Here is a 16,979-nt window from a genome sequence, read left to right on the forward strand (position 1 = left end):
TATGACCGGTGCATTCTCTTGGCAAAACTCTATTAGCCTTTGCCCTGCTTCATTCCATACTCCAAGGCTAACTTTTCCTGTTACTCCAGGTGCTTCTTGACTTACTACTTTTGCATTCCAGTCTACTATAATGAAAAGGACATCTTTTTGGGTGTTAGTTCTAGAAGGTCTTGGTCTTCATAGAACCGTTCAACTTCAGCTTCTTCAGTGTTACTGGTTATTGATCTTAAGAAAATTATGTATCATTTCCTCTAGCTACCTAAAAAAAGAAACAAACTTAAAATCCTTAGAGAATCTAAGTCCTTATACACAAATGTCCAGATTTTCCACTAATATCCTTAAATGTACTCCTTTTGAAAAAATCTATTTCTATTGATGCAAACACATAAACAAACACAGTAGACAAACCTTCAGATAAATTTTAGGTGTAGCAAGCACCTAAAGAATTTTCTCTGTTTATCTTTGTGCTTAGTCGCTCATTCATGCCTGACTTTGCAAACCCATGACTGTAGCCCACCAGGCTCTTCTGTCCACAGGGATTTTCCAGGCAAGAATACTGGAGTGGGTTGCCATGCCCTCCTCCAGGGGATCTTCCCAACCCAGGGATCAAACCCAGGTCTCCCACACTGCAGGTAGATTCTTTACTGTCTGAGCCTCCAGGAAGCCCAAGTATACTGCAGTGGGTAGCCTATCCCTCTCTAGGGGATCTTTCCAACCCAGGAATCAAACGGGGGTCATGAGCATTGCAGGTGGATTCTTTACCAGCTGAGCTACCAGGGAAGTCCCTATTTATCCTTAAACAAGTAAAAAAGATCACCTGAAGTTCCCAACATCACTTTTTCTCTGATTTTTAACTCTTACATGAATCATTTAATAAATGCTATGAAAGAAACGAAAGACAATCTGCACGTCTTCTTTGGAGAAATGTCTGTTTAGGTCTTCTGCTCACTTTTTGATTGGGTTGTCTGTTTTTCTGGTATTGCGTTGCATGAGCTGCTTGTATATTTTGGAGAATAATCCTTTGTCAGTTGTTCCATTTACTATTATTTTCCCTCATTCTGTCCTTTCAACCTGTTTGTAGTTTCCTTTGCTATGCAAAAGCTTTTCAGTTTAATTAGGTCTCACTTGTCTATTTTTGGTGTTATTTCCCTTTCCTTAGGAGGTGGGTCATAGAGGATCTTGCTGTGATTTACGTCATAGAGTGTTCTGCCTATATTTTCCTCTAAGAGTTTTATAGTTTCTGGTCTTATATTTAGGTCTTTCATGCATTTTGAGTTTATCTTTGTGTATGTTGTTAGGGGAAAAAAAAGAAACGAAAGAGTAACCAATACAGAATGTTTACTACATGTCAAAGTTAGTGCTTATCATCAAATTAAAGAGAGTTACCAGTCTATTTTTCAATTTAAGCTTGTTTTAGCAGTTCATCTGTAGAAAAAGCAATTGGAAGCAATTAGTATAATTACATTTTATATATTATAAATATTTACCTATTTTCAAATTTCTGTATATTTATTACAGAACATTAAGGGAGAAATGGATCATTTGTGACATGTTGACTGTGACAGATATCACCTAGTCACTTTAAGTAGTTAAATCATTAAGCTTGCAATTTAGAATAAGATGTGGCAGATGGTCCATTCTCAAATTCTAAATATTTTCACAGATATAAAACAGTGTGTTTTTTTGAAACATTGAGATTTGCTCCTCAGTGCAATTACTAGAAACCTGCAAGGAGTTATTCAAATTGATTTGTTTAATTATGACATAACTAATTAATCGCACAAGGAGCTATGCAAATATTTTCTCAAATTTTTGGACATGGTCCATTCCATGTGAGAGCAGTTCTCAGAGTATCAAGGGCATAAAAACTGAAGCCACGTGTTGAAATAAAAGTTACAAAGTATTTCAACAATAAGTAACACATAATCAAAATCAGGTTAATGACAGGATGATAGTAGGCATTTTATTCTTCCATCTCATGGTATGTTTTCAAAACTGTGTTCTCACTACAAGTTTGATAAGAGAAGGAAGATGACTGAAAGTGTGTTGATAGCAATAGGGTAGAAGTGAAGCAGAAACATTGGTAAACATGGTACATCCATTCCTTGCTGACTAATTGTCCTGGCATTTATGCAGTTGTGGGGGGCGGGGGACAACAGACACCCTAACTCTACCGCCAGGACGGCATTCTAGATCGCAACGAGGCTTGGTGGGGGAAGAAAATCCCACGACTTGTCCTCCACTCACACCTTCGAAGGACATCAATTGAACGATGGAATGGTTTGGGTATCTCAGATATTCTTGGTTTTATCTTTTATATGTTCTCCAGAACTTTTATTTGAAAGCCTGTTCCTCCCTACAGTGTGACCAACAACCACTGCCTCAGAACATCAGTGAACACCTGTCACAGACACAGGGCTAAGTATTTTACATCTACTTTAGAATTTAACCCTTTCAACAACTAAGCAGAGGCGATACTCTCTTCATTTGATAGGTGAACAAACTGAGGCCAGGAGAGATGAAGCAACTAGTCTAACACCTGCTTGTATGTGGCAGACATGGAATTTGAACTCGATCATTGGATTCCTAAGACTGTATTTTCTCTATTATACTTTCAAGGAGGTTTCTTTAATGGCAAAGGTTGAATTTGATTCTGGGAGGACAATTACAGCTTAAAATAGAAGGGTGTTTATCTTTGCTACTAATTATAATTGCATCAATATCCCTTTCTAAAGACATTTAAAATATACATTAGGCAGCAGCGCTACAAAATGTAGGTTCTGAATCCCCAGGTTTCTTATTAAGGGATTGAGGCAACTCACTTGTCTGAATATAAAGGGTAGGCACATTAGCATAAACCCAGTACAGAGTACTGAGTACAAAGATAAGGTATACCCAGGGAGCTATAAAAAGTTAACTCAGCCTTGGGCCAAGAATCATCTACTGACAGGAAATGTAAAAAGAACATCTTACACTCACAGGACACGATAGACAAAAAACACACGGAGAGCAATAAGTATGCATGCCTCACACTACTTTTTCCCTTGGGCTACCCTCAGCTTTCCACGTTGTTTATACTCTGCAACTGAAACGGCTTCCCTGCTAAACTGCACACAGAACAAAGACTGAACACAGAATAGAAAGCAAGCAGCTCGCTAGGCTGACCCCATACAGAGGCAGGCTCCTCTGCCAACAGCTTTCAGACAGCCTGGAGCGGGAGGGCAGCTCGTGTGGGATGGTGTTTGTGAACCAAAGTACACAACAAATGCCCTTCAGAAGCTAGAGCCTGCTTCATAAAAGCAACTGTTTATTCTGAAGGGGTTGTTGTTGTTTAGTCACTAAATCACGTCAGACGCTTTTGCAACCCCATGAAATGTTGCCCGCCAGGCTCCTCTGTCCATGGGAGTTGCCGTCTAAAAACATAAACCTCGTGGAAACTGCCTTTGGGGGAGCTAGTAGGTTTCCTCAGAGGTCAGGTCTGAGAGGGGCTAGTGACAACTATCACCACCAACAAATTTCCATTTCAGCTGTGTTGCAACCTAGGCGATTATAACACGTAGGACCAGCATCAAAGTCAGTCAAGTTCACTCTGATGTAATCAATCATACTGGGACATGTCAGGGATGAAACTACAGTGCACGCTGTCATTGAAACAACAGGGAAACTAGTGAATAAGAAGCAGTTAGTACATTTTTCTCCAAAACTCTGGATAGTATTTCTAATGAGTAGCCATATTTAAAAGCAACTGGACTACATGATGACCTTTTATCTAGCTTGTTTCACCTTTTCTATTTCATACTCAATGCTTCCATTTCATTTAGTTTATGTTTTCCAGTTTCTCTGTCTCTTCTTTTTTTGATGTTCTTTCTAAGCCTGTATCAAGCATAGAAAAAAGCCTTTGCTTTTGTGTATTATGTATAATATATATATTTTAGAAAACATGAATTCTTTCCTAGCTAAAATTTTTATTACATTCTGATTCCATTTGTTTGACTTAGTATGAATAGAATGTTAGATTTCTAACTTAAAACAATAGATACACAACAAGCAAAAAAGGTTTAATGTATAGCACAGGGAACGATAGTCAATATCTTGTAATAATCTATAGTGGTAATCATCTGAAATGTAATATATGTGCATATGTATAACTGAATTGTGTACCTGACACATTATAAGTCAACTATACTTCAATAAAATATATATATATATTAATAAAAAAAGAAGCAGCTAATACATACCTAGTCTGGTCCAAGGGAGACAATATGGTTTTAGACAACTCGTGCATTTTATTAATAGTAAGATCGCATGCACACATTCCTACTGGGATATAAACATCCATTCAGAGAACTCGACAATGTATTGTAATTCTATGCATCCCACTTAACTATGGACCTAAAACCTTCTTTACGAAATGGACATAACTAGGAGAGAGTGGTTGAAAGCACAGACGGGTTTACTCTTTTTCCTAGGAGGGTGAAAATCAAGAGCTTTTCACTCATATTTTCCTCACATATGCTAATAGCACTGTAGACCAATCAAAAGTTCTTATCAATTGCATTTAAATCCTATTGTTAAATCTCTCATCATAGATTAATAATTTAAGACTTTCATTAAATAAAACTTTTTACCAGAGCCTGATGATATTTTGGTGAAATTAGAAAAAGTAAGCTCAAGAGTCTACAAAACTGAAGGCTGCAGTCTGGACCCTTTTTGATTCTATTGAGGTATAGTTTCTCTATTTGAGTCTTTAAGTTGAACACAAATCAGTCACTTTTATCTTTATAAGTATTACAGTTAATCTTATATATGAATCTCACCGGTACAGAAGTATAGCTCAGAGATAAGGATAAGAAATTCATAGCTCACATCAGAATAAAGAAAGAAAAGACAGATTTTAATAGAAAAGAAAATGTCTTACTTGATTAAGAATGTCTTGTTTCTGTGAATGCAAGGAAAGAAAGAATACATGTGTTAATGCCAGATAATTTATACTCATCACCTTATATTGCTGATAAAGTCAAGCTTACAGATTGATCTGAAAACACACTTTAGATGCATGGGTCTCAAAATGGGGGTCCGAAATAGCTTCAGCATCAGCTGGGAAACTGATAAAGAGAAATTTTTGAACTCTGTTCCAGAAACTAAAGTGGAGAGGCAGCAAACTATTTTAAGAAGAACCCAGGTGATTCTGACGCCAGCTAAAACCTGAGACTCATCAAATAGATCAATCTTAGAATGTAATAAGCAAACAGTTCTAATTGACATAGGGTAAGTATAATGAATAACACATACAGTATAATGGAAGCCTTCCAGAGAAGAATATGAAAATATAATAGAATATATAAAGGTATATTTGATTATACTTATTCCCCACTTCTAATGATTCCACCTGTTAGAATAACATGCCTAGCTTCTCTCCATCTCTTTAAAGGTAGATATTTAATTTCTCTCTATATATGCCACTATTTAATTTCTTCCCATTGTTTTAGAAGCCAACAAAACAGTTTGATATGGAATCTGAAATCCAGGGGAAAATATTTACATTTTCAATGACAAACTGATTCTTATATTACAAAATTCTACTACTCTCATGAATCTATTATATCTGCGATGTTCTGACTGGTTTACTATGAACCTTCTCACGAAGAATGAATGGCCATTACAATCTACCTATAATGATAGGCTTTACATTGCTCACATAACATTAGGTGAAACTAATAGGCATCTCTTACCTTGCTGGGTATGAGTTAGTAATAATTGGGTGCAATGGAACAGGCCATGCTCATACATAAGTAATACCATTCAATGCATATGAAAAATGTTTTCCTTCCCCTCATCCTTCTCATATCCCTTGGTTTTCCCTCTCATTCTAATAGCCTCATCAATTAAGTAAACAGGAAATATCTTAAACTGGGATTACACACATCTAGATTTTAATTATCACTATTGTCACAAACCTAGATGGTACATCTTGGGAAAGGCATTTTACTTTTCTTAAAATCAGTTTCTTTATTTACAATCATATTTGGTTATCTCAAGACCTTCCTCAAGCTTTTATTCTTAAAACATCTTTAAAGCCATTGTTTAAACATATATTTTATGATTATATCATTTATTTCCTCATAGGAATTAAAAATAAATGATTCATCCATATATTACACTTAATATTCTCTGTTCACATAGACTAAAACAGGTCACATTTTCATTGGAATAAGTTTGTATAAATAGCTTTTACAATTCAGTAGTTCAAGTAAGTGATAACAAAAATAATACATCTACCCTTTAAGGAGCTTTACTTTGTAAAGGAGAAAATTATTTGAGAGATATTTAGGTTGTAGTCTCTTTGAAGTAATACTTTCCATGGATGATGCAGACTATGTCTATTTTAGAAAACAAAGTATTAGTCATTTACTATAAAGCATGACTAGATTAATTGCTTTCCTAGTTTTTCTTATATAGCTGAACATTAATTAGGTACTCAACTATGTCTACTCTGAGCTCAACTTGACCAATCAATAGAGAGTAATATTTTCACATGTGAGTTGACAGTATGAATTATTTCCTACTATTTAAGTAAACTTTTATAAACTTGACGAAGGTATGCACCAACAGAATCTTTAGACTTTGAAGTTTCAATTCTAAACATTGAATATTTCTAAATATTTCCTATTGATTTTTATAAAATACATACTAGTATTTAAAAGACTCATAAAAACTTTAAATTTTTCTCCTGAAGGGAAAATCCCCCCCCCCATCAACTTTAAAATTTGAGAGAGGTTTTACTCAAATTAGAGATACTTTTGAGTCTTAATAAGATCTAACTTTTTGTTTTTCAACTGTTCATTATTTTAATAATGCATTTCAAGAGCAAATCTGTGCATTTATGGAGAGGTATTACATTATTGAGAAGGCTGACATCATACATGTCTAATAACGAATCTAGTAATTACCTCAATAAATCCATTTATCAGTCAGATTAAGTCCTGAGAGTCCTTTAAATAAGAAATAATTGAAGCAAAAAGTCTATTTGCAAACAAGCCCACATTCCACATGAATATATAGATGACAACTATCTGTAGGGAGAAAAAACTGGTTTTCTCTCTGTACATAAATAGGTACATGCAGGTTTTCAACTATGTTTGAGAATGTAAATAATTACTGAATTTTGGAGGTCTTATAACAATTCAATAAAGCTGTCATTTTTACCTTTTCAACCCTACTTTCTTGGTCTTTGAGATTTTCAGTTCTACAAATTTACCTGCCAACATTTTTTTTCTCTCTCTCTAAAGCATCTAGGAAAACAAAATCTGAGCAGAATGAGGGCAAATATGTGATTTTTTTCCATATAGGCAAATAGAAGTGGCTTTAAGTTGTCTATTTTCTGCATCATTTGTAGGCACTAAACATTAGCTTTATTAAAAAAAACAAAAACAAAATGAATCTCAGATTAAAAAGTTTTAAAAGATATATTATGTATTGGAATGCAGACAGAATAAAAATATAAAAGGAAAAAGTAATTATTGCAATAAAAATAGTAAATATTGAAAATACTAAAATGAGGTCAGAATTTAAAGACTGCGTTTTGACTAAACCATTAGTTCTATAAATCCCAGAAAAGTAAAATATTAAGGATAGCCAAGAACTGTCATTTTGTAAACATTCAAAACCGCAATAACAATGATAACAAAAACCAATCACATTTTAATCAGCAAACAAAGCTGTCTAAATACCTAGATAATATATCCAGGTAAAAGAGTTCTGGGCAGTTTGTTTTAACTCCCATAAAACCCAACTATCACTTGGTAAAGCTACCAAAGAACTTACAGCAATGATGATCAAACATCTAATATGTAACATTTCTCAACTAACATAAAAGACAAGGTTATTAACAAATAATTAGGAAGGGACAGGCATTCATTCAAGAAAGGAGTTTCAAAGCAATTAGAAAATACATCAAGTTTTTATAGGGAAAGAATTTCAGGGACTCAAAAGCTTACTGGTACCAGACAAAAACAAGATAAGGAGAATAAATTCCTCTCTTTGTATCAAGTCTTGCTCTTTAAAGTAACAGATCACTTATATCCATCACAGAATTTTCCTTCAGTCAAGGTACCACTTCCAGTCCCAATGCCGAGTTAACATTAAGTAGGGCTTAGAGAGAGTCAGGCACACTTTCTCTCTTTTTCTATCTAAAAGTGTTTCCTGACTTTTAGGAAAAGAACCTAGCATATATTAGAGATAATCTATACAATTCCAAGCATACCATATAGAAATGCTATTTTCATTAGCAAAACATTTTGGGATGAAAATAAGCAGTATACCATTTAATGTATGTTCCAGAATAGCATCTCATTATGAATTTCATTTTGGATATGAATATACATTTCCAAGAACTCTTCGTTAAGAAATCCCTCCTGCAAACATCTATATGAAACTTAAATAAAGAAAAAAAGGCTTTACCCCTTCAGGATTATACTTTGCAAGCACACCATTACCATGGAATTCTTCAAGAACATCTTTTAATTTCTTTGTAGAATCTATAAGAAATAGAAAACACATTGTTTATTTATATATCTGCTAGAACGCTTGCATAACCCAGTTCAGAAACAAAGACTTCTTAAAATATAAATAAATACCACCAGATAGTAAATTTTAAGATAAATATGCGAAACATTCTTTATCATTTTTGAAGGGATATATAATTGGAAAAGGCAATCACACACACACACACAAAGAAAGAAATGGAAATTTTTCTAGTGGTCCAGGGCTCAGTGCTTTCACTATTGTGCCCAGGCTCAATCCCCAGTCAGGGAACTAAGATCCAGTAAGTTGTGTGTGTGGCAAAAAATAAAAATAAAAAGAAACAGAAGAAAACATGTTCTGTCCAAGAATGGGGCCACTGTCTATTACTATATGAATTAATATGCAAATAATGAATCAGTAGCATGTGTTTCCCCGTTCTTTTCTTTTTAACATTTAAGTGAATGACATAGTTTTATAAAAACAGAAAACCCAGCTATTCTTTACCATACATAGTGCATTTTCCATATATCACTCCATTAACTAAAAATAGCCCTGCTGGATAGATAAGAAAAATAGGATCCATTTAGAGGCAAACTATACATCTTATTATTTTGCAAGAGAGAATTTTCTAAATATCCATAAGGCTCAAATTACTTTTTGTCAATTAAGAAAAGAATTTAGATACATTATCAAAAGTATTTTAAATTATGATTTTCCAAAATTTTTATACTTTTCAGGAGTTTCATCATATTAAGATGATAAAGAAAATGAATTGAATTAACACAGGAAATTATGTCATGAAGATCACAATTATGAACTTAAAATTATATATAAATGTAATAAAAATGTATGTAGTCAATCTGCTAACATAATGTAATCATGTCAAAATATAATTTTGATCAAGAAATCTCAGAATTACAGTATATTTAAAGAAGAAAATTACACAACAAATGTCATTGCCTTTTAAATATTCAATCAAGTTTAAATAACAATGATAAAATGAGCTTGAAACTAAAATGTGGGAAATAAGCAGATTTTAAGTTTCCTATTAGGGGATAGGGAGTGGATACTATTTCCCAGCACTTGAATATAATCCTTCCTGCCTACCCTCAAAACTCAGTTATATTTGAATCACTATAAAACATTTTCCAGTTTCCAAAAAAACTAATTTACAAATGAGCTTTTGAAAAACCCTTAGAAAATTCACTTAGATGCCCATTAAGTGCATCATGCCTATATTTTACAAATTACACTTTTATTTGGGGCTTCCCTGGTAGCTCAGACAGTAAAGCGTCTGCCTACAATGTGGGAGGCCCGGGTTCAATCCCTGGGTCAGGAAGATCCGCTGGAGAAGAAAATGGCACCCCACTCCAGTACTCTTGCCTGGAAAATTCCCATGGACCGAGGAGCCTGGTAGGCTACTAGTCCATGGGGTCACAAAGAGTCAGACACGACTGAGCGACTTCACTTCACTTAGCTTCACGTCACTTCACTTCACACCACTTCACTTCACACTTTTATTTGTAATTTATAACTTTTTTAATATTGCAAATCGTGTTCAGTTTTAAGTGTATGTGACTGTACATTTTTACTGTGATAAAATTCACGGAACGTAAACTTACCACTTTAACCATTTTAAAGTATACAAGTCACTGTGGAGCAACCACCACTGTCTACTTCCAGAATATTTTCTTCACGTCAAAAAAGAAACCCATCTTCTAGACATTTCATACAAAAGGGATCATATAAGGCATTGTCTTTGTGTTTGACTTCTTTCATTCAGCATAAAGTCTTCAAGGTTAATATATATTGTAGCATGGGTCAGTACTTCATTCCTCTTTACAGCTAAAAATATTACATTTTATGAATATACCACATTTTATTTTTTATTTATCAGCTAGTACACATTTGAGTTTTTTCTGTGAATAAAAATGCTACAAACGTTCACATATACATGTTTTTATTCAAATACATGCTTCAGCTCTTTGCCTAAGAGGAGAATTTCTGGGTCATATGGTAATTCTATGTTTAACGTTTTGAGGAATTGCCGAACAGATTTTCACAGGGCTGTACTATTTTACACACCTACCAGCAACGTATGAGGGTTCCAATTTTTCTGTATCTTTGTCAATCGTTGTTATTTTTTAGCTTTTTGACTATAGTCACCCTATGGATAAAATGATTACGGTTTGTATTGGAGTAGTAATTTACTAAAGACTAATGATCTTTAGCATCTTTTCATGTGCTTGTTGGCCATCTGAATATCTTCTTTGAAGAAATGTCTCTTCAAGACTTTGGACCATTTTTAAGTGGATTGTTTGTCTTTTGGCTGAGATTCTCTGGTGTGAGTGTTTATGTGTGTGTGCACTATAACATGCTTAACGTCTGTGCAGCTTTCTGTAAATAATTTTTTTCATTATATATTTTGCTAGCAATTTCCATACTGTGCTTCAGGTTAAATTGTTTTATTGTGTACCTTGCTAGATTGTAGGTGACCCTAGAGAATAAAATGAACATTTTTATTTTTGCACAACATTCAATTTATTACAAAGCTGAGACAATAGAATTGCAATAAATATTTGGATTGAAATGATCAGAGCTAATCCTAAAATACAACAAACTACAGTAATTGCTTTGACATGCACCTTGGCAGAAACTTACACTATTTCAGAGACCAGGTGCTATATGAAAGAGAATAAAAAGCTGATTCTTTATTCTCAAATCCTTCTCTGTAGATAATAAGACACTAGTCTAAGTTAGGACAAAACCTTTTACTTCCTCTTGTTTATAGATTTAGGTGTATAACCTTCTATACGTACCCACAGAGACATACACATATACAGAGATACACATATCCATATGTGTAAAAACTAGAATAATCCTAATAGAATACATCCCAGTGGACTATTTTAACCACAGCTTGGCTCCATAATAAAATTGAAGGGAAAAAAGAAAAAGTTGGTTTTTGATACACAGGCCTTACAGAGAACTTTAGCCCTGAAGATGGGCTTTTCATTTTAAGCATGCATAGGAATGAAAAATACATTCAGTAATCATTTATAAATGCCCCAAGAGAAGACAACAGCCTTCAGATTTGTTCTTGTCACTTTTTAACAGTTTTCTGGTCATAGTTCACGTTGGAATAGTTTTAGAGGGAGACCACTAAGAATAAACTAATGAATTAAAAGCCAAAATCTCTATTTCCATGACTGCATTTTCCATGATCTGAGGCTCAGTGATGATCAGGGTCTGGGACAATTTAAGAAGCTCTGATTCATATTCAGATGAATCACCATCAACTCAACTTGTACTCCTCTTCCAATTCTCAAGTTCCATTTTTAACGTCTTGACATCTGAAGTTTACCCACAATCCAATCGCCACTCCATAATCTAGTTTAGAACCTGGAGCCTTATCTTGCTCGTCTATTCATATCCCAGGAACTCCTCTTGGGTCCAATCTTTTAAAGACTGAGGTCTTGACTTTCTAGTCAACCTTCTATATGTGGAGATTTTGGTATGCAACATCAAAGCATTCCAGATGACTTGCCTTGGCCTCATGCTTTTTACACAGAATCGCCTTATATAACTTGCCTACACATCTGCTTGGATTCCCGAATTGCGCTAGACTGTGAAATACGTACTGCTGTGTGCCTTTATAGGAGAATTACATATTAACTTACTTTGTATATGAGTTGCTTTTATGGATTTCACCCTATTGCCTATAATCATAAACATTGCTAACTTTTCGCTTATATCAACTCTGAATCATGTCTGTCTAAAACAATACTGGGCAGGAATTCCCTGGTGGTCCAGTGGTTTGAACACTAGCTTAAACTGCAAGGAGCATGAGTTCCATACCTGGCCAGGGAACTAAGATCCTACAAGCCACATGGCAACTCCAGAAAACAAAAACAAACAAACAAAATAAATGGAGCAGCAAAGAGAAGAAAAGATGCATGACTATATTCATCCTACCCTCTAGCGGAAGACATACCAAAGAAGTGACGCCTAGATGAAGAGATAGTAGCTGAGTGAAAAACATAATTTCAGTCGTAGTTCAGCTAATATTAGAGCTTCAAGTATGAGAGCACAGTGACAGCTTCTGGGCTGAGAAATCTAGGCAAGAAGCCAAACAGGCAGGCAGCTGTGAACTGGGAGATCAATTCACAGTTAACATGGATCTGTAATGGGACAAAGGTCCAGCTTCCAAAAAGATTGACACCTGAAATATTGGGCAGCCAGATTCAAACAGCTGGCTTAACCCTTGGAATAAGCAATCAGCACAGATGCTCAGCAGAAAATACTGAGTCTCTTACAAAGCCAAGGAGGATAGTGACTTAAGGCAATTCTGAAATACAGGGCTAATTCCAGAGTCATCAAAGCTTGCCCTGACTACCAGGAAAGGAAACTTGGAGAAGAACACTGGATACCAGTTGCTGCCTTTTGACTAGGACATCCATCCTACAAGGAAGTAGTTTAATGTGAATAACCACAACAAAGAGAATGGGTTCATTTTAGGTGGTCTTTTCCATCACTCTTACCATGATCTAAAAAGCAAGGTGGTACCAAGTCTAAAAGCAGGGGTAATTTTGTTCAGCAAATACCTTTGATGTATGCTTGAATGGAGGAAATCTACCTGGGAATTGATAGAGGAGATTTTGGCTTGTCTTTCTAGCACCTGCTCTAGTGCATGAGTTGTTCCAGAAGTCTTTTAAAGGGTTCAGTCTCTGTGAATCCTCTGAAGTTTGGCTGAGTCACAGAATATCTAATGCCATGAGAGCTAAGCTAGTTACATTTTAGAAATGTACAGCTAGTAACATTCTGAATGTGTACATGATTTTCAAGGAAAATTTAAATCCTTTTACATAATTCTGACATAAAAATAAAGTGATCAGTATTTGGCAATGTTAAGAAAATAAAAGAATCAAACTAAAAGGTCCTATAAAACACAGCTGAAAAATAGAACATTTCATATCTCTTTAGGTGTCTGTTGCATCTCAAATGAGCTTCCTTTGTGATTTCACTGCCTCTTTGCTTCCTTATTTCAAAAAAACTCAACGTGCATTTGTCAGATTAATTGCAAAGGTCCCGTGGAGTCTTGGAAAGATTTAAAGGCAGATAAATTTGGACTTGAGTCTTGGCTCCAGAACTCTTGGCTGAATGTCCCTGGGTATATATATTTAACCTCTCTGTAGCTCAGTTTTCTAATACTTAAAATTGTAATAATGACACAGGCCTGGAAACATTGTGTATAGCAAAGTGTCAAGTATTCAATAAATTCCTCTTCCTTTCCTGTTCCATCCTAAACAGACTTCAAACATATCATCATATTTCAATGCTTCTTTTTGCCTTTGAACTGAAGTACAAGCTCCTCCTATTGGCATCACAGATGTGTCAAAATATGATCTACAGCTACCTACAAATAATTACTTTCTGTGCCTTCCCTGTCAACAATATACAGACATATAATTCCCAAGGCAACTCATGATTTCAGAGCCCCTCCTTTCTTCACGATGTTCTTTTTACCCCGCATCCCCTTCAATGTCAGATGAAGTTCAAGGATAGTGTATCCCATATTTATCTGACACCTTGTCCGCAAAACTCTCAGGGTCACCTTGAACTATAGCAGACAACAATTTGCCCTGTGTGGAACTCCTCATAATAATTCTCTTAAAATCTATACCTGCCTTATGCTCTGAATACTATGAACACTATGAATTAAAGTTTGTATGTGTAGAGTGTTTTGGAGATTGCAAAGTGCTTTATCTTAAATTATTTAAAACTCAAAATACCTTATTACTTAATCAAACTTTCTCCCCACATAACACATACAAAATCAAGGTTAAAGAAGCTATTATTATTCAAAGTCTCACAAATAAAAAAGATTAACATAGTGATCCAAACTCTTTTATATAACATAAATCTGGTCTCTTTGTGATAGAAAAAGAAGTAATAGAATTTTCCATTACAGCCAGGTCTTCTCCTTTGGAGTCCATGACATTTGTTGGTTCAGAAAATTATATTACTTATCTTTCTAGTACAAGAAAATAATAGTCTTTTTTTTTTACTGACTTAAATTAGCAGACAAAGAATATATCATCTATGTATGCCAATATCTGCTGGATCAGAGTAAAAGCAGGAGAATTTCAGAAACATCTACTTCAACTTCATTAACTATGCTAAGCCCTTGATTGTGTGGATCACGACAAACTGGAAAAGTCTTAAAGAGCTGAGAATACCAGACTAACTTACCTGCCTCCTAAGAAAACTATATGCAGGTCAAGAAGTAAAAGTTACAACCTGACATAGAACAACAGACTGGTTCAAAACTGGGAAAGGAGTACATCAAGGCTGCATATTGTCCCTCTGCTTATTTAACTTATATGCAGAGCACATCATGTGAAACGCCAAGCTCGATGAAGCACAAGCTGGAATCAAGATTGCTGGGAGAAATATCAATAACCTCAGATATGCAGATGACACCACTCTTATGGCAGAAAGTGATGTGGAACTAAAGAGCCTCTTGTTGAAGGTGAAAAAGTAGAGTGAAACAGCTGGCTTAAAACTCAACATTCAAAAAACTAAGATCATGGCATTCAGTCCCATCACTTCACGCCAAATAGATGGAGAAGAAATGGAAAGAGTGGCAGATTTTATTTTTGGGCCTTTGAAATCACTGCTAGACAGTGATTGCTAGACTGTAGACAGTGACTACAGCCATGAAATTAAAAGACACTTGCTCCTTGAAAGAGAAGTTATGACAAACCTAGATAGATCATTAAAAAACAGAGACATCACTTTGCTGACGAAGGTCCATATAGTCAAAAGCGATGGTTTTTCCAGTAGTCATGTACAGATTTGAGAGTTGGACCATAAAGAAGGTTCAGTGAGGAAGAATTGATGCTTATGAGCTGTGGTACTGGAAAAGCTAGGAGATCAAACCAGTCAATCCTGAAGGAAATCAACCCTGAATATTCATTGAAAGGACTGATGCTGAAGCTGAAGCTCCTATCCTTTGGCCACCCGATGTAAAGAGCCAGGTCACTGGAAAAAAGTCTGATGCTGGGAAAGATTGAAGGCAGGTGGAAAAGGGGGCAACAGAGGATAAGATGGTTGGATGGGACCACCAACTCATGAGTTTGAGCCAACTTCGGGAGACAGAGAAAGACAGGGAAGCCTGGTGTGCTGCAGTCCAAGGGGTCTAAAAGAGTAGGGCACAGCTGAGCGACTGAACACCAATAAAAAGCTTTATCTTCGTCCAACCAAAACAGCTTTGTGCCTAATCCAGTGGTACTCAAACCTAGATCCATCTTACAACCACCTGTGTAACTTTTAAAATATACTGCTGCCTAGGCCCAAAACATTGTGATAAATAGTACATTGGTCTGGGATGGATTTCAAAGACCAGGAGTTTTAAAAAAGATTCTCACATGATTCTCATATTCAGGTAAGGTTGAATTAACCATAGATCTGACTCTCTAAAAGATACACAAAGAAATTGAGAATTAATCAGCAATTAGTCCCTGCTGAATTTTCCTATGCATGTGTGTGTGTGTAGTCTGGTTATTGCTCAATTAGATTCAATCCACGAAATAAAATCATATTAGAACACTTTATTTAAAAATTTATGAACTCTCACTCCAGTCACAATGGCCAAAAATGGTATTTTGAAAATCCAGAAATTGATATTGCTATTAAAGCAATTCCTCAGGTGATACAGAAGATGCTCTACTTAAGTGCTATTCAGTAGCAGAAAAGAAACACCTATGGCAATATAAAATAAGATATTTGGAGAACTAGTCATCAGGAGACAGAAGTTCACATCTCCTTTAATGAAAATTACAGTAAAAGCACCAAGAGACTGAAAAAAAAGTGTAACTTGTTAAAAGTAAAGAGTCACAGTGTAGCACTGGTGGAAACCTATACCCATGTATTTTAAAAGAACATCCTGAGAAGAATATTCTAGTGATACAACTACATAGAGAAGAGATATGAGCTGTTACAGTGTATGCTTCTTCTCCACATGTTCTTGCAAATTTCTCAGGATTACTATTAACTTATAAGGCAATGGCCATAATATCATAGAGAAAAGGCTACAGGCACTGCAATAGCTATGGCCATTTTACCAGAAAGACAAATATTTAATACCAGAATAACTGCTGATTTGAGACTATGAAGAAAATTTCCTTTCTCCTTTTAATATTCATTATTTGCTGATAATGCTCTTTAGCAACTTATCCTGAAAACACTTTCATGCATTTGCTCTTATTTCTCCCCTTCTTCACCTACCTATACTCAACTTCTGATGTGTGCCTCTGCTGCAATGTCTTAGACATTGGAGACATAGACATAGGAGAGAATCTTGGATAAATATCTGAGAATTTTGTTGACAAACTGAAGGCATCTGGATACTGGCCTAAAAGCCTGTGAAATAACATATATTGTATACACAGTGT

At 35.2% G+C, this 16,979-nt stretch overlaps 1 protein-coding gene across 2 annotated transcripts in view; it reads right to left on the reverse strand.

The window, feature by feature from the left end:
* The window catches only part of DGKB (diacylglycerol kinase beta), an 804,553-nt gene that overhangs the window by 632,884 nt on the left and 154,690 nt on the right, over positions 1-16,979 (reverse strand). For both annotated transcript variants that reach the window (XM_065939288.1, XM_065939287.1), the window contains exon 3: positions 8,461-8,537. In XM_065939288.1, coding sequence (XP_065795360.1) covers positions 8,461-8,537 — 77 coding nt within the window. The remainder of the gene's footprint in view (positions 1-8,460; positions 8,538-16,979) is intronic.

This window comes from Muntiacus reevesi, chromosome 6 (genome assembly GCF_963930625.1).
Source record: "Muntiacus reevesi chromosome 6, mMunRee1.1, whole genome shotgun sequence".
NCBI classification, from domain to species: Eukaryota; Metazoa; Chordata; class Mammalia; order Artiodactyla; family Cervidae; genus Muntiacus; species Muntiacus reevesi.